Source organism: Gopherus flavomarginatus, chromosome 1, assembly GCF_025201925.1.
Source record: "Gopherus flavomarginatus isolate rGopFla2 chromosome 1, rGopFla2.mat.asm, whole genome shotgun sequence".
Lineage (NCBI taxonomy): Eukaryota > Metazoa > Chordata > Testudines > Testudinidae > Gopherus > Gopherus flavomarginatus.
In genome coordinates, this window is record NC_066617.1 from 94943447 (window position 1) to 94962803 (window position 19357).

A 19357-nucleotide genomic window follows, 5' to 3' on the forward strand; every position below is an offset into this window, starting at 1 on the left:
TCAGTCTCCTCTAGTGCATTGCCAATGTGTTCATCAAGAGCAAATAAAATTAGGATGCATAAGGAATAGGAAACAGATTAATACAGAAGAAATGGTGCTAATATATACATTGGTGGTATGCCCTCATTGGAATACTGTTCAGTTCTGGTCACTCCAAGGGAACATCAGAATTAGAGAGGGTTCAGAGAAAGGTAATGAGAATGATTAGGGACATGAACATATTCTCATATGAAGAGAGATTGAAAAAGTTTGAAACTGTAGGCTTTAGGGAAAAAAAGAATAAAAGGAGACAGGAGAAAAGTATATAAAATAATGATACAAAGAAGGTAGATTGTGAACTTCTATTCACTCTCTCAGAGGACAAGAACAAGGAGAGTCAGTGGAATTGTGGCAAATTCAAAATGGATCATTTTGAAGGAAATATATTTTTCAGCTAAGACACACAGTTAACCTGTGGAATTTATTGCCACCAGATGATATTGAGGCCAACATCTTAGGAGGATTAAAAAAGACTGGACATTTTATATACCCAGGGCCGGTGCTTCCATTGAGGCGAACTAGGCAATTGCCTAGGGTGCCAGGATTTTCGGGGGGCGGAATTTTGCTGTGGGGGTGGGGGGCGGCAGGTGGCTCCGGTGGACTTGCCGCAATCGTGCCTGTGGAGGGTCCGTTGGAGCCGCAGACCAACGGACCTTCCACAGAAATGGCTGCGGGAGGTCCACCGGAGCCGCGGGAGCGGCGTGCGGGGCGGCAAAATGGCCATGTGCCTAGGGTGCGAAAAAGTCTAGCGCCAGTCCTGTATATTCCCAGAGTTATAACAATAAGTATTTTAAAAATCTTTTTGAAGGGATACACACCCTTATACTTGAGAGCATAAGGTGACTTCTAAAGAGTGGGGATTGGAAGGAACTGTTCCCTGGGAGTAGGCTATCCCATACTGCCTACTGCAGGGTTTTTTGCACCTTCCTCTGAAGCAGCTGGTACTGGCCACTCTCCAAACCAGGATGCAAGCTAAATGGACCGCTGGTCTAAGCCAGGCTGGCAACACCTATATTCCTATAGCCCTAATGGTTCAAATAGTTCTCCCGCTACTTCCCACCAGTCAAGTCTTAGGTGGCCTGCCCAGTATGGTTTATGCTTTGTAGCACAGAGGCCAATTTTGATCGAAGCCACTTAGGTTTACAAGTAGAGCTGAGAACACTGTGGAACTCATTTGCATTATATTTCCTCAGTAATCACCTTTATCTGTGACTGAATTAAAACTGCATGTCTCAAAGGACGCCTTGCTATGAGTGTGCCAGCCGGTCTGAGGGCAACATACTGGCACCGATGACCATCTGGGGAGATGAGATAATCCAGGCCAAGATGAGTCCTGGTCATAAGGAACACGTTAGTGTACAACTGAGTGTCTGAACAGCTAGCGGAGTTGTACCTTACTCAGAACAGCAAGTGATGGTATGAAAAGATCAAGGGACTTAAGGTCTGGTGCTACAAGACCCAAGATAACAATTGTAAGTCTAGTGCAGGATAGAAAATGTGCTTGTTCTGCAACCAGATGGGCATGGCTACTGTGAATTCACAGCAGCATTAGTACTTACACAAGGTCTGTTCCTCCCAACTTATGTTCACTTCTGTAATGCAGATACACCCTAACTGCGGTGAAATGCTGTTAGCTGACCATAGTTGCTGTCAGAGTTTTGTAATCATGTTTATAGCTGACCATGTCAATAACTGATAAGACTCTCTTGAAAGTTGTAGAATGGACTTGGCCTTATTTGTGCGGATTCCCACAGCATAAAGAATTTTGAGATGTAAGTCACAGGAAGGGTAGCATTGAAATTCTCTGGCATCCAGTGCTGAAGGACTTAGAAGTGAAGTTTGAGCGAGAAGGCTGGCTGTATTTGTACAAAAGGAAGTGGTGATGCAGAGAAGCTAGCTTCTTGCTTACCAAGTTTCCCTAACCCACAGACTTGTTCTAACCCTGACAAAACCATTGTTGAGGGAGAATACTCAGCACAGTATTATGATTGTGAATGTCAGCTAGCTAGCCTCACAAAGCAAGAGGGCTCCACTGCTCACTCTTTTAAACCACTCGAGAGTCAGAGCTACCTGTTCACCAGCCCAGATTTTAAGGTGTTGGGGATATATGAGGGGTCATGGAGGAAGTGGCCACAGCCTCATAGCAGGTGTTAGCGTGCCCAGAATGAAAGCCAAACCCAACAAAAGCTGCCACCCTGTAATTTTTGGCTTGGAACATTCTCCAAACCAACCATGATTAATACCCAGGAATGTTTCAGTTTTGACTGTAATCATATTGTCAGGATGGAAAGCCCCTCCATAATTCTTTAGGCACTGTTTGTAAGTGCCTAATGTTTACAGTGTATCGTTTGTGGTTTTTTTCCCAATTGTCTGCTATAGGCTGACTCAGATTTTTGGTCTTTATTTTTAACGTTGTACACCATGGTTTTCTGTCTGTCTGGCTTATTTTCCAGAGTTATTTCTACAATGATGACACTTTTAACTTTAACTACGCCCAAGCCAAAGCTGCCACTGGCAATACCAGCGAGGGTGAAGAGGTATGTATATACTTTCTTAAGAAAAAGAGAAAAAAAAAAGCCAATGGAATTATTTCCTACATAATCACCACCCCCTGCCACACACACACACTTTCACCCCCACACCTTTCTGATTCTGCATATTGTGTGGAAATGCAGCTGCTACTTCCTGCAGGAATTGAGATGTATATCTTGCTTTCAGTGAATCTTGTTCAAGGGAGTTGGAGTCCTGCTAACTCATAGGATTGGGTATCTGGGGATTATGCTGTGAGTGCAGCACTCCAAGCTATCTCTAGCTGATCAAGGAATGCTCTCTTGATCAGTGTTCCGTGTACTGTGCCTGAGATCACAGGCATACTTAGGGCTTGTTCAGGCGGAGTAGGGATCACTGAGCAACAGAGACCGGATAGATGAGAGCTTTAGGTGTCTCCCTTGGAGCTTTGTGAGAAACAAACTTTCTTCCCCTGCGAGGAGGAAAGAAAGAGGAAGTGCTGCCCATTCTATTCAGCAGCATATTAGTACTTAAGGAGATTAATTTCTCCCCACACATAGCTTTTTTTTTTTTTTTTTTTTGGTGCATCTGATGTTGAATTATCCCTGAAATGCACAAAACCAGTTGGCTGCTGGGAAGAAAGAAGAGACATTTCCCACAAGGGTTAAAAAAATCAGAGGACAGACCCAAAAACTCCCCAAACCCATGTGATTTTATTTTAAGCAAATCGTTTGATTTTTATAGGCCAAAAAAAATGAAATGGTTTTCTTTTGAGTTTTAAATTTGAGTTCCAGGAGCCATATGGTGACAGTTTTTTCCTGAAAGACTGCTAGAGTTGACACAGGTAATGCACTGTCTATATTAGCACTATGTTGATGGAAGAACGTAGACTTTAGCTTTGCGTTGTTGGAGGTTGTTATTGCATTGATGTTGGTGGGTACCTGCATCAGGTGTGGTGTGGATAGATGCAAAACAAGTCAACTTAGGTCAACCTAACATTGTAGTATAGACCAGACCTCAGGAACTCAACAAAATCACCCCCAGCCCTCCTTAGATGTGGAATGACTGTAACTCCACTATATGTTGTAAAAAGTCATTTTTTGACACAGAGCCTTGATAAAACTAATAGTTAAGGACTGTTATTGTTAGTCCAGGAATGCTCTGTTTCATACAATATGTGGCAGAGGGGTGGGAAGGGATCATCATCACAGTGAGACTTCTGGTATTTTAGAAAGACACTGATTTCATTCTTTGCACTGCATTCTAAATTAATGCATTCTCAGTTGCTGCCTATGCAAACTAGCCTCTTCTCTCAGCCGCTGTCTTTCTTTATGGCTGGATTGCTATGTACCAACACCCGCTAGCAGCTGTTCAAGTGAGGCCACACCATAGTTTGGCATTTTAGAGCTCCAGATAATACCATGATAAATGTTGTACTGTGTGAATTCCCCACTTACCAGACACAGAGAGATGCCCCGAGGGATTACAATTTCACACCCTAACTCTTCCCATCAAGCTGTTGTTGAGTGTTCTCCGGCCTGGGCCTTGGCTACATATTGAAACAAGAACATGGTCTACTGTGTATTTGGGAGAGCAGATGCACATAATTTTCTTTTTCCTTCTTTCCTGCAGGTGTTCCTCTTGATCCAGAGTGAGAAGATAAAGAATGATTATGTTTACCTTAGCTGGCTGGCTCGTTGCTGTGAGTCACTTTACTTGCAAGATTGCAGGGTGTGGATCCTCCTGTTTTGCATTAGTGTTGCCAATCCATCTTCCCTATTAGTTTTTAATGTTGTGGGTGGATTTAGTACTTATGAAAGTGAAGTGCCAACAGCACTGGCTCTAGCCAGCTGTAGTGCGAGTAAGTATTCTGCAAGCAGTATATCTTTGGCTGCATAACCACTCCTATTTCAGTTCTGGCCCAACACAGCTCTGCCAATGCTCCTTCTTCCTGACCTGTCGGACCTCATTCTTCCAAGTCCAGAACGTTGTCTGAGCAGAGATTGCCGATTATAATAGATTACATTAATTGCTATTAAATTAATATTGGTTTGTTCCAGTTTTTACAAAATCCTTCTCATGGAAAGGTGCTCATATACAAGTGATGTATAATATAAAACCTTAGAGGAATAGGAAGAGGTGAGTGGAAGGGAAAGGTAGTCTAGTGGATAGGGCACCAACCTAGCAGTCAGGGCCTGGGTTCAATTCTACAGACTTCCTCTGTAATCTTGGATAAGTCACTTACACTTGTGCCTCAGTTCTCCATCTATAAAATGTGAACAGTAGTTCCCTAACTCAAAGAGATGCTGTGAAAATAAAATCCATTAGTGATTGTGCAATGCTCAACTACTTTGGTGAAGAAGACCATAGACTGACTAAATAGATAAAGAACATGGTGGCTGTTACTGTGATGATTGCTTGCCAATGTCACTTACTTTAGGTGACATTTTGTCAATTTGAGAGCACATGAGCAGTACCACTTTTTCAAAGCGGAGTACCACAGAGGTGGCCTTTGCTACAGGCTTGTGCAGCTCAAATCTGGAGACTTTTCCTGAGGCAACTCCTTCCTTGTAGCCTCAGCACAACCGTAAGAATGTTCATTAGACTGCCCTTCTCCCACCCCAATGACTTCCAGAGCAGCAACAGTAGCTTCATTATGCTGTGTTGGAGGTGGAGTCACTATCTATGCTATACCCTTCCCAGACAGGTAACTGGAGACTTCTACACCACACACATTGACCAACCATTCCTCATTCTCCTTGGGGACCTCACAGTTTCTTTCTTAATTAATCCATAAATCTAGAATATTTGTTTATTGTGAATTTTATGTTTTGACATTTACCCATTGTGACCGGGGTCCCAGGGGAGCCACACTGAGGTTATTCAGTTAGGGCAAACTGTAAAGAATGGGGCAGACAATCCCCAATGCTGGTGGATATTCCTATACCAAGCCAACACTTCTATAATACCTTACTGGTTACCAAGAAACCAAAACACACTTCCCTTAAAGCAACCCAGTTTTGGGCTTCCACCCAGACACCCAAGTCAGATATGCGAATTACTGAAAATCTTATTCATCATAGAAGAAAGTTCTACCAGTCCCAAAGGATCAGACACATTACCTCTCAGGTTAAGGAATATCTCAGATCTTACCCAAATAAATACTTACAGCCAATTCTGATTAACTAAACTAAAATTTATTAAAAAAGAAGAGAGAATTAGTTAAAAGATCAGTAAAATACAGACTTGAGTACAATTCTGAGATCAGTTTTATAGTAGAGATGGTAACTTTTATAGTTGCAAAGAGTTCTTTCAGAATTAGTCCGTAGGTTCAACATTCATATTCAGGGTGATCCAGGTGGGACTGGAGATCTCAGTTTACAACTGAAACTTCCCTTGCGTAAAGCATCAAGCAAATCTGAGATAAAAAGGATCAGGACCCAAGGGTTTTTATACAGTTTCACGTCTTCTCTTGACAGCTCAGAGTTCTTAGGTGAACAGTAAGCAATCATTGAGACTGTGAAGTAGACTTATTTCCTAAGCATCACTGGTAACTAGCTACAGGGATTAACATAAGGCAATTACCTGTTTTTCACCATTCGCAGGTGATTTGCTATACATTTCAAAGAGAGATCAATACAGTGATAGCACTATATTTACAGTTCATTTAAATGTTCAGATCTCCTTTTGATCTCAATTAATAGAATACAGCAAAAACAGGAACTATTTGGTTACATTGTTAAACTCTAACAATATATATGTAAACACATGAAAACACAATCATTATCTACCAATATGTCCCTAAAGGTTGAATTTGAGTAATTTATCCTGCAGGATGCTTAACCCTTTCTGGCCATGTGTCACACCCATGGATAAAGTTTTACGTGATGGCAGAACCCAAGATGCAGAATGAAATGATGGTGCTGATTCAGTAGGTGGTGCGCTTCCATTTAATTCTGTACTAAAGCAATTCCCTACTATGGTGCTAGGGATGCTGTAAGATCCTTGTGGTCATTAAAAAGATCCCATGGAACTTTCATAAGAATAGTTAAATATTCTTGGGTACATTAGGTAATTGTGGCATTAGAAATTATTTTCTTCATGCTAAGTTTCCACTGAAGTTTCATTAGAGTTGCTGTATTCTTCCATATCTCTTAAAATGTTGAGGTGTGCTGCTAAATAGCTGCCACAATTTATTACAGGGCCAGCTGCTTTCAGTGGTGGATGAACTTATCCCTTGATGTGTAAAGTATATATATTACTTTGAGATCCTTCTGGATGAAAGATTCTATAGAAATGTAAAGTATTCTAGCGTATTCATTTCTGAGTATGAGCAGATATTGTAGGAACATAAGAATGACCATACTGGGTCAGATCAATGGTCCATCTAGCCCAATATCCTGTCTTCTGCCAATGCTAGATGCTTCAGCGGGAATGAACAGAATGGGACAATTACCAAGTGATCCATTCCCTGTCCTTCAGTCCCAGAATCTGGCAGTCAGAAGCTTAGCCATCTTAGCTAATAGCCACTGATGGACGTATCCTCCATGAACTTATCTAATTCTTTTTTTTAACCTAGTTGTACTTTTGGCCTTCAAATCATCCCTTGGATATTTCTGTCCTCACATATTTGCAGGAGGCTAGAGATGCTGGAAATGCAACTGATTCAGGGCTCTGTGTAATATGTGTGGTCTCGAGCTATTGTACCAATTATTTAGACCTTATCTCAAAGAGGAGGTGAAAAGCCATTACTATTTCGCTTCCCAGCATGGCGCACTGTTTCTCTATATGCATAGATTGCTAGTTGTTACTAAATTATAAAGGCATTTTTCCCCATAAGAAATCATGGTTTGTGAGGTTTTCAGTGCTCAGACATCTGGTCGTCATATGTGGGGCTAAGACTTGTGTTCTCTCTGCTGAGGGTGCTACTACTGAAGCTGAAGAAACCAAAATCTAGTCTGGTGTCTCAGTTTCTGCCACACCAGGAGAGTCCAATAATTACCTGTTCTTATGTACTATCTCCAATAGTGGCCATTTCAGGATATTTCATAACAGGATGTAACTTCCCCATAATGCACCTACTTGTACAATACTATACCATGTAGGTTGTGAAGGAAGGGTAGATTCTTCCTGACTCCAGTTGGTGAACAGTTTGTGCTCGGACATATGAGAAGTTCTTGTAATTTTTAATGTAGTTATCCCTAGATTATAGTTTTACTTAGAATCAGATAGAGAGAGGTTGGTTGTGCAGATAGACTACTCTGGAGTATGTTTCTAGTGCAGTGTGAAGGGATTTATATTGGTATTCCTGATAAATGTCAAAAATGATTGTTACTCCGCTTGACTTCTGTACACATAATGCCAAGCATTCCCTCACCTTGAAGAGCACAAGAATTTTCCCCATATTAATGACCAGTGCACAGAATGAATAGCTGGTGGAACTCTGAGAGGAGGTAGACACCTGATCCAAGGGGATATTTTCCCTTCACAATAAGAAAATATTGTGATATGCCTGGAATTAACAAGCCAAACTTTAGGTTAAATACTTCCTTACCTTCAGAGGGTCTGTTTGTGGAATTTTCTGTCTCTAAAAGTACTGGATGAAACTTACTGGGATTCATGAGAAAGTGTATTCTGGCACTTATGACTAGTTGTGTTATACCAGAGATGTTTCAGGTTAATGGCTCGTGGCAGTTCTTGCTCACATATGCACTGTTAAAATGACCACAAGATCTATGGAATCTGGAAAGAATTTCCTCATAGGGTGCACAATGGCAAGGATCTTGTGGATATTTTTATCTTTCTTTGGACCAATGAGTACTATGGGGATTCAGTATTTAAAATCAGGTGGGTGCCAGGCATTCAGGACATCAGTCCTTCATGTCTGACTTATTTTCTATGAACGTGAGTGGGTAATATTAAGTCTCACTGTTTGAATAGATTAGAGAGTAGGAGAATGTCACAGTCCAGTACCCTATAAGAAATACATTCTCTGTTTATTCAACATTCTCCACTCTATGCCCCATAATAATCTCTGACATCATGGGACTTCAAAAGTGGTAGTTAGTTCCACGTCATGCATGTCCTCTACCCAAAACTGAAGAGGTAAAAGGATTTAAGTGAATTTCAATTGCTTAATTGTTGTTTAAATGCTATAAGTATTAGTGCATGTGTTGCGAACTGGATACAAACTCTTTTCAGACTCTGTTCAACAAACATGGTTGACTCGTGTCCAGACAACAGCTTACTCTCCTCCTCTCTTTATCCACCCCTCCTATTATAATCATATTCCAACCAAGTTTGTGCATCTGCATCATTGATGCTTCCTACTCATATCTCTGGGAAAATCTTGGGTAACTATAGGTCTCCTACACTGCCCAAGCAGAGGGATAGAGTGTCCTGAGGACGTGCACAAAGACTCTTTCATCATGCAAGGAAATTGGTTCTGGATGGTCCTGCACAGAGCTCTTGGAAGGAGGAGGACTCAGACAGGCACCATTAGAGCATCCTGTCAACACAGCAAAATAACAGTGCTGATCAGTGTCAGCCCAGGCCTCTGGCAAGGGTGAAACACTGTTAGCTGCTGTGGTTTAACTGTTAACCATGCTACTAAGTGTAACAAACACAGTTAAGTGTTGTAGTGTAGATAAGGGCTTATCTTATAGATTCTTATTGAATACATGTACAAAACATACTCTAGACTTTTTCCTATTTGTACTGTATGTCATCTCTAAAATCCACTGTTCCAAGGGAATACACTCACTTCAAAGAATGCTGGTTTATCCTGCCCTTGCACAGAAGCTGTGGAAACTAGCAGCAAAACCATGAAATGGAACTTAGAGCTATTGCTGGTAACTGAAATTAAAGAGTTCATGTGCTGAGCTGTAGATAACCTTTTGAGTCTAAAACTCTGCAGACTTAGGTGGCTAGGACTTCTTTAATTTTGTAGTTACTGTGTGCAAACTAAGATAATGAGAGCAATATGAACTCCTGCTTCAAAGCATAGAATGAGGATCACAAATTGTTTCTTTCATGTATAGCACTGTATAACTAGCTATGTGTTATGAGATTTCTCTTGGGTTTTATTTCCATCCCCCTTTCCCTCATCCTGTTAAGCATTTGGTATTGTCTGCAGTCAGGGGCAGAATACCAGACTAGCTAGAGCAATGGACTGACTTGATGTGTCACCAGGCTGGATGCCAGACTAGATGGACCATTGAGTTCCAGCACAGTAAGTGCTGTATCTGTGAAATATAAATCTGACGGGTGTAGATTTCATAACTCTTCTTTCTTATGTTTGCAAACTGTAACACTTTACCACTATCATTGATGTGGCTGAGGGGATGGTTAGCTTTCATTCAAACCCTATGTGTTTCAGTAGGGAACAGGGACTTTGGTGAAGTGGTTGATAAGATTATGAACATTTTAGTCCTGTTGTTACTGGACAGTGCACTATAGCATTTCTTCACCTTCTCTAACTTTCTGTTCTCATTGTAGATATCATGAATAAGAAGCCTCGACTGGCCTGGGAGCTCTACCTGAAGATGGAAACCTCAGGAGAGTCCTTCAGTCTCTTGCAACTCATTGCAAATGACTGCTACAAGGTGAGTCTTCTGTTTGAGGCCTGGTATCTAGTTTGTTAAATCTGTGGCACTACACTCCGATGCCTTGTCTACAGCAGACTCCTCTTCTTAAAATTGCTCACCATTGCTACCTTTAGTGAAGCTCCACAATGTATAGAGGCTGGTAGAGATCTGTCAACATTTAAACCATCATGTCTTCTAGTTAGACTGGTGACTGGGCTACACTAGGGCTAATCACAATTTCTACCTCTAGTAGAGTTTCAGTGGTGGGAGCAATGGGAAATTTTAAGAGAAAACTCTAATATAGACACAACCAGGGGCTATAAGTTGGAGTTCTTTCTGGGACAGCAGTCCAGACTGTGAAGCTTACAACCTGATCCCCCACAAACCCACCACAGGGACCTGCTACAGGCTTCCCAGATACACAAACAAAGGAACCCAGGCAGATCCATCATATCTGGCCACAGGACTTTTACTGAAGGAATATTAGGTCTCATAGAAACCATCCTTAAACCACTCATAGAATCATAAGGTTGGAAGGGACCTCAGGAGGTCATCTAGTCCAACCCCCTTCTCAAAGCAGGATCAATCCCCAGACAGATTTTTACTCCAGTTCCCTAAATGGCCCCCTCAAGGATTGAACTCACAACCCTGGGTTTAGCAGGCTAATACTCAAACCACTGAGCTATCCCTCCCCACACAAAGGCCCACCTTCCTCCAAGATGTTACTGACTTCCTCCAGAAACTCCAACATCAGCATCCTCCCCCAGAACACCATCCTTGCCACCATGGATGTCACGTTCCCTATACACCAGCATTCCTCACCATGACAGCATTGCTGCCTGCCTCAAATACTTACAAGATAATATACAGCACTCAAAAATCCACCTAAACACATCGCTAGACTCATCAAATTCATCCTCACACATAGTAACTTCACATTTAACAAACACTTTCTCCAAATATTGGCAACAGCCATGTGTACTAAGATGGCCCCCCAGTATGCCAACCTCTTCGTGGGCCACCTCGAGAAAAATTTCTGGAAAAATACACCACAAAACCAACGATATACATGAGGTACATCAGTGATGTTTTCCTCCTCTGGACAGATGACCTCGGTTCCCTCAGATTTCCACCACAACTTCAACCACAACTGCCCATCCATCATACTCTCTAGAAAACACCCGCACCAGCATTAACTTCCTGGATACCACAGTCAGCTTCACCAAGGAGACCCCACAAATGATTGTGTGCAAGAAATCCACAGATCACTACACTTACCTTCTCAGCTCCTGCAACTACCCCAGACACACCAATAAATTTGTTAGCAACAGCCAGGCATTTAATCACAGTCAAAACTGCCTTCACTAAACAAGGACACTCCACCAGAGAAATAGATCACATTGTGGAATAGGCCATTCAGATACCCATTCAGGCCAAGCGGAGAACCTCCTTCAATACAGGTGGGAACCCACATACGGGGTATCATAAAACAATTACAATTACAGAAGTTGGTTCAGTAAAAGGTTTTACCTTACCTACCTTGTCAATCTTAGCACAGATGCTCTGGTGTTTGTTTTTCCACCCTCAAGAGTAGGTACAATAAACTAATAGATGAGATCAACATCTTTAGCCTCTAGCACTGGGATTCTTGCCCACTCCTTTAGATTGAGACACAGGCCATGAAAGATTTCAAAAGCATATTGATAATTGTCCTGTGATAATGTAGCAGTGCATTGCTGGAAATTGTCTCTTTCCCAGGACTGGTGTGCACATATGTTTAATCTTTTTTCACTCTTTCTATGAGAACAAATATGAAGCTAAATGCTTCTGTGATTAGATCCCCTCTGAGGGAGTTGAGGCTATGTTCCCTGGTTAATTTCCCACAGGTCCTTCCTACTACAATCAAGGCTTTGTCCAGACCAGGATTTAAAGGTAGGTTGTTAGCATGTGTTCGCTAACACAGGCTAACTAATATGTTTTAGAAGTGTAGTGTAGACAAGGCAGCATATACTTGAATGTGTGCTAAACTGTCCTAGGCTTTAACTTGACCAACTAGCACATATTAAAATATACACTGCCTTATGTACAGTAGACTTTTAAAACATGTTAGCACGTTACACCTTTTAAAATCCACCTTAGAAAAGGTCCAAAAGAAGAATTGAGAGTTCCCCATCTGTACCAATCCAGGTGCCCCTAGACCTATCCTGCAAGTCAATAACTAAGGTTGGGTGTACTTACGATTTTCCCGTAGGTTCAGGAAAGCTCTGAATTGCAACACTACTACATTTGATATTTCTTCTACTTTTATAGTGAGGGGTAAAAAATTAGTTTTGAACTAATACCCCAGCAGTCTTCAGAGCTGTGTCTTTATGGCCATATCTAGACTAGGAAAATCCATTATGTTTTAAAATGTGGATAAACTTGTTTTAACTAACATGCTTTTAAACAGGACTTTGCACCTAGGGTATACAGGGAAAGTCATGCATAAAGACTAAGGCTGTCTTTCATTGGAATTTATACACTTCTTACAGGTCGACGACACTGTGTAAGCCTTAGAGTTTCTCTCTCACCAACAGAAGCTGGTCCAATAAAAGATATTACTTCATCCCCCTTATCTCTCTAATATCCTGGAATCAACACGGCTACAACATTACATACAAAAATAAAGGGATGACATTTTTGACTAGCTCTATTAGCTCATAGCTGAATGTGGTTTACCTAGTGGGGAGTCTAGAGTTGATCATGACCAGTTAATAAAGGTCACAACTTGGCCTGTCTGTACTGTTTAAGATCATGTTAGATAAAACTATTTTCCTAGTCTGTACATAGACAATGTGGAATTGGAATGTACCTGTTTTAGTTACGGACTACCTGAAAAGAAAAGGAAAATGCATGCTGTTCCCATGACTAGGTCCTCTTGTTAACACCAGACAAATAGCATCAGAACCAGCCTGTAACTTTGGATCTCATTCTGTATAGGCAGTCTTGTGACCTGAAATGTGTAAAGTTTTTTTTCTTCCTACACAGATGGGCCAGTTTTACTATTCAGCCAAAGCCTTTGATGTTCTGGAGAGATTGGACCCTAACCCTGAATACTGGGAAGGCAAGAGGGGTGCCTGTGTGGGCATCTTCCAAATGATCTTAGCTGGCCGAGAACCCAAGTACGTACCATTGCTGTGTATGAACTTTTCTCATTAGTCTTCCGTTCCCAGCTAGCTGTAGCTAGAACCACAATCACAGCTGCTTTTGTGAAGAGATGCATGACTTCAGGAACAGATGTCCCCTAACCCTCCATTTTTTTTTGTCTTTTGAAAGAGACCTGTACTGCCCCAGTAGTTGCACACTCAATAACCATTTTTGATTTCTAGCTTCCAGCCCAACAGGGACAGGATATGTGGTGGAGGATAGTCCATCAGCTAGTGCTCTGCACTGCAGGGACCTCAAATAGATTGCTGGTCATTGTTCTTGTAGTAGCTAAACTACAGACACAGCATGCTTATTCCCTGAAGGCAGGAAGGGAGGACCTCATTTCACTGATTAGGGAGAGGTATTGATGGCCTGTGAATGGAAGTCATATCCCCTCCTCCTTGGTCTTAGAATTTCAAGGATGGCAGAATTAAAAAGGTGGATGGTTACTCACAACTCCAGGAGGGATGAAGAACATGTTTCTGAATGATAAATGAATGTTTTCAGTGAAAGCCTAATCTCTCTTTCTGCAAATTTTGTTCAATACAAGCTTGTTGGTTTGATTAAACCTCCAAGAGAAAAGAGGAAATGGTCCTTCCGATTTATTGTTTTGTGTTTGGCCTACCTCACTGGATAGGGGAATGGAGGAGGATAAGAGGGGATACCTTCTGTTCCTGTTTTCCAGTAAAAAGTCTGCTGTGCTGCTGAGTGACCAGGCTCTGCAAGCAGTGGCATTAACTAATGCACCCTCCAATTTTCCCTCTGGCAGAGTTCATGGACGTTCTGGTTAAGATTCACATAATCTCTAGAATTCTTATTTTTCTCCCCATTTGGGCCCACACAGAGGAGGAGTTGCAGTTGCTTTCTTAAATGCATACCTTTCAAGAAAACAGGAGCGCCCATAGCCCTGGCATCTGTTACTGTCTCCCTTGTCTGCCCTCCATTTTCTAACAGTGCCCCTTACCAAAGTAGTGCAGATAAACTAGTCAGTCTCTGAACACCTCAGTCTCTGAACTCGAATTGAGTTAATCCTTCCACAAAAATCTGAATTCTGCATGGATATGGCAGGCATCTGAGAAACAAACTGATGTACTTGTTATGTCAGGTCTTGTTCTCCCTAAATGCAAACCACCTAAAACTATGAATTAATTAATCAGATATATCTAGCTAAACACGATTAGATCTGGTTAGTAGTTGAATGGGAAACCTCCAAGGAAAACAGGGTATTTCAGGGAGTCATGCTTCTGAAGGCAGCACTCTTATTTCTTAGTAATAAAAAATACATAATGCTTCATGTTGTGAAAACACATTGACTAATTAGTGCTGAGCAGTGCTCCTGTATTGAAATAGGTGTTGCTGTGCTGTTGAAGTTGTCTGTCAGATGGCCTGAAAAACTGAAGCTCTTACAATTTGCCATTAAATGTCTTGTGCCATTTTTTGCAAGAGTAGGAGTGTTAAATTTTATATCCTGGCAAGCTACAGTATGAATAATATTTTTTGCTGATCTAGAATTTCCATTCTAGTTCCAACTAGATACAATATTCTTTATTTCTTGATTCATACTATTGTGTAGGTTTACTGTGATGTTTATTAGCTGTCACCTTCCTCCTCAGTCATAGGTGAAGTAGATTGCATACTTAGAGTCTGTGCTTTGCAATCCTTCAGGATGTAAAGATGCACAGAAATTTCAGCTGTTTCTAGCCAAGTGCTCGTGACCCTGCTTTAAACCTTTGTTTTCTGTCTTTTCAGAGAGACACTGCGGGAAGTGCTACATCTCCTAAGGAGCACTGGTAACCCTCAGGTAGAGTATATCATCCGCATCATGAAGAAGTGGGCCAAAGAGAACAGAGTGCCTGTCTAAGACAGCATCACCAAGAAAACCAAGTCAGATGCCATCTTTTTGTGCATAGCGGAGGGCATGGAGTCCAGCCCCTCCCCTTCATTCACCCTCCCACCCCACACACATCTTTCTTGTAGTCTTCGTTTAGGGCTGGCCTCTCAAACATTAAAGAGACTGCCAAACTCTCAGATGGAGGAAAAAAGAGTACTGCAGTTGGACTGCACAAAATTTCAATGATATTGGTATGAAGGATTTCTTTTGGACAGAAGGGGTTTGAATTCCATGCTTTTCCCACCTAGATCCAAGTGGCATTTTTTCTGTTCTACATCAATCCCAGTGTCTAGTTCAAGGGTTCTCAACCTTTCAGATTTTGATTCCAATGTTCAGCAACTCAAACTGCCCCTCACAGGCACTCCAGACTCCTTTGTACCAGCTCCCACAGTACTGCGTAAGATGTACTGTGGCAATTTGAGAGGTTTATATTTTAAAATAGTTGTCCTGGCCTTCAAAGAAGAACTCAGCAAATCTGCTTCAGCACAAGAGTGATGATGGCAAATGGAAGAAGGATTGTGTTATCTTAGTGACTGACTTACTATTAACAGTTAACATGTTTTTAATATTCCTGGCCTACTGCAGGATGGAACACACCACATCCTGAGCAACATCCATTTTGAGATGGATCCTTCTGACCAATTTATAACCTCTTTTATCTCTTTCCTTTTTGTCTAAAAGGATTTGCTATCCCTTGGCCAAAGTCAGATTAATTCTGAACACAAAGCTAATCAACCACAAATGCAGGGCCCCAGAATTGCTTACTTATTTTCAAGGAGGATAGTTACAAGGTTTGGGGGATTGCTTTTCAAAGCATTAGGTTCTGATTGGCTGAGCTGTTTCTTGCTATAGAGTCTGATCCTGCAAACATTTGTGCACGTTAGTAAATTTGCTCATGTGAGTTGTCCCACCAGTTTACCTCTCACATCAATAAAGTTATTAATGTATGTTTACAGGATCAGGCTCTTCTCTAGTCACTACCTTAGACAGCAACGTATTGTGCGTTTGCTTGACAGTTTGCCCAGCAAATACTCTGCTGTGTTTCAAGGTGGTCTGGAAAGGGAATTGGGGAGAATCCTTTTCAGAATAGACCACTTAATCCTAAAGGAGATGAAATTCTAAGAAAATGCACAATGGATATGATATAGAAATGAATTTTAAGGCTTACAGTACATAATATCTGTACATTATTTGTAAAGGAAAAATTACTTAACTTATAAAGTATTTTTGTACCTTGTGACAAGATATTTCATTGAACACTATGATGTTTGTACCTTGATTAAAGCTTATACTTTGATTTTCAGTCTAACTTCTTGCTTGGCTTTGTTGCCTTGTGATGAGGCTGGCAATTGAGACAGCAAATTTATTTCACTGCAGAGGTGGGTGGATGTATGATTGACTGACTGCCAAATCAGCATTTTATGGTCAAATGAAGATGAACCATGTTAAAGCAGACTGGCCTAATGGCCTATGTACTGACCTTTGATGTTAGATCCTGAGATGAGGGTGGCTGGATAACCCTTATATTGTAAGTGGTTTTATTTTTTGTTTTTCTTACTCCTGAAGAGATTCTGAATTCTCCCCAGCTTCTAATAGAAAAGGCTCCTAACTCTGAGGATATCGCTAGGCCTCTCTGCTGGAGCTCAGGAACTTCAGTTACCTTTTATCATCTCACTGCAGCAGAGACAAAGGTGTTTCTCCAGCATGCCCAAGTCTTCAAACAAGAACTTCCACCTGTATCATCAATGTGATGTCTGGCATGATTTGATAGGCTGTAGGCCACCTGCTTTTATATGAAAAGAAGGAAAAATTCCATTTTAAGGACCCCCACCATGATAGTGATGGGAATAAGGTCCTCAAACCATGACAGGAATAAGGGTAGGGTCACCATGTTGCAAAAAGAGACCACATAATGGATCAGTAAATGCTGTCATTAAAGGCAGTTACATAAAACATTCCATTTGTAAGAGGCATTTTTATTTTCCTTTCCAGTTTAATTAACTTGGAAACAAATTGGAATGGCTGCTATGAGCCTGGGTTAAAGCTATAGAAAAATCAATGTGGTGGCTTTGTGACAGATGTTAAATGCAGCTAATTATTCTGTTCACTGATGCTTAACCAGCAGGAAAGCCGGATAGCCTCTAGAAGTAGGCTGGTAGACAACAATCATAAAATTGTAGGACTGAAAGAGACTGAGAGGTCATAGAATGTCAGGGTTGGAAGGGACCTCAGGAGGTCATCTAGTCCAACCCTCTGCTCAAAGCAGGACCAGGTCTTCTACTCTACACCCTGCATTCAAGTCAGGACTCAGGCCTGGTCTACACTGTGGGAAGGGGGTCGGGGCAAGCTAAGTCGGTCTAAGTTACGCAACTTCAGCTACAAAAATAATGTAGCTGAAGTCAACATACTTAGAGCTACTTACTGCAGTGTCTTCACTGCAGTTGGTCGACTGCTGATGCTCCCCCGTCAACTCCACATACACTTCTTGCTCTGGAGGAGTACTGAGTTGACGGGAGAGCTAGATGTGATAAATAGACCCCTGCTGGATCGATTGCTCCAGACGTAAGTGTAGACATGCCCTAAGTATTATCTAGACCATCCCTGACAGGTGTTTGTCACTGGAGATTTTTAAGAGCAGGTTAGACAGAGATCCCACAACCTCCTTAGGTAATTTATTCCAGTGCTTAACTATCCTGACTGGAAGTTTTTCCTAATTTTCAACCTAAACCTTCTTTGCTGCAATGTAACTCCATTGCTTCTTGTTCTATCCTCAGAGGTTAACAAGAACAATTTTTCTCCTTCTTCCTTGTAACAGCCTTTTATGTACTTGAAAACTGTTATGTTTCCCCTCAGTCTTCTCTTCTCTAGACTAAACAAACCCAATTTTTTCAATCTTTCTACATAGGTCAAGTTTTCTAGCCCTTTAATCATTTCTGTTGCTCTCCTCTGGTCTTTCTCCAATTTGTCCACATCTTTCCTGAAATTCTCCAGTTGAGGCCTTATGAGCGAGGAGCAGAGTAGAAGAATTATTTCTCATTTCTTGCTTACAACACTCCTGCCTATACATCCTAGAATGAGGGGGTTTTTTGCAACAGTGTAACACTGTTGACTCATATTTAGCTTATGATCCAGTATGACCTCCAGATCCCTTTCCGCAGTACTCCTTCCTAGGCAGTCATTTTCTATTTTGTATGTGTGCAATTGATTGTTCCTTCCTAAGTAGAGTACTTTGTATTTGACCCTATTGAATTTCATCCTATTTACTTCAGATCACTTCTCCCATTTGTCCAGATTGTTTTGAATTTTAATCCTATCCTCCAAAGCAGTTGCAATGCTCCCAGCTTGGTATTGTCCACAAACTTTATAAATGTACTCTTTATGCCATTATCTAAATCACTAATGAAGATATTGAACAGAACTGGACCCAGGACCAATCCTTGTAGGACCCCATTTGATATGCCCTTCCAGTTTGACTGTGAACCACTGATAATTACTCTCTGGGAACAGTTTTCCAACCAGTTATACACCTACCTTATAGTAGCTCCATCTAGGTTGTATTCCCTAGCTTGCTTATGAAAAGGTCATGTGAGAGAGTATCAAGAGCCGTACTAAAGTCAAGCTATGCCACATCTACCACTTTCCCCCATCCACAAGGTTTGTTATCCTGTCAAAGAAAGCTATTAGGTTGGTTTGACATGATTTGTTCTTGACAAATCCATGCTGATTGTTACTTAGCACCTTATTATCTTCTAAGCAATGTGAGCTCATGGGCTAATTTTAAACTTTCTTGTAAAAGTTGTATTTTGTGACTTAATTAGAATGTCCATAATTGTCATATTTTAAATATTTCTTATTTTAAAATGTCTTAGCTGTTGTAACTATCTAAGGTTGATCCATGACCAACTAAAACATTTTGATGCATGCTGGTTTTTTTTTTAAACAAGTTAAATTCCTCTTAGCAAGTACTGTAAACAAAGTGTTACTTAACATAACTTCCAACACATTTCCCCAGTGTAGATCAAGTCTATGTGCTGACATTAAAGGTGATCTGAATTAGGGGAAGGATTGAACTTTTTGCTTTTGTCAAGGTTTCTTTCCCCACTCTGAACTTTAGGGTACAGATGTGGGGATCCTGCTTGGACCCTTC

At 41.2% G+C, this 19357-nt stretch overlaps 1 protein-coding gene across 5 annotated transcripts in view; it reads left to right on the forward strand.

Moving 5' to 3' along the window:
- The window catches only part of IFT56 (intraflagellar transport 56), a 206796-nt gene extending 190277 nt beyond the window's left edge, over window positions 1-16519 (forward strand). For 2 of the 5 annotated variants that reach the window (XM_050954243.1, XM_050954235.1), the window contains exons 14-18: window positions 2493-2576; window positions 4180-4249; window positions 10045-10151; window positions 13161-13294; window positions 15069-16519. In XM_050954243.1, coding sequence (XP_050810200.1) covers window positions 2493-2576; window positions 4180-4249; window positions 10045-10151; window positions 13161-13294; window positions 15069-15180 — 507 coding nt within the window. In that variant the 3' untranslated portion in view covers window positions 15181-16519. The other 3 variants (XR_007774561.1, XR_007774560.1, XM_050954252.1) reach the window with 3 other exon arrangements.
- Window positions 16520-19357: the final 2838 nt, after the last annotated feature.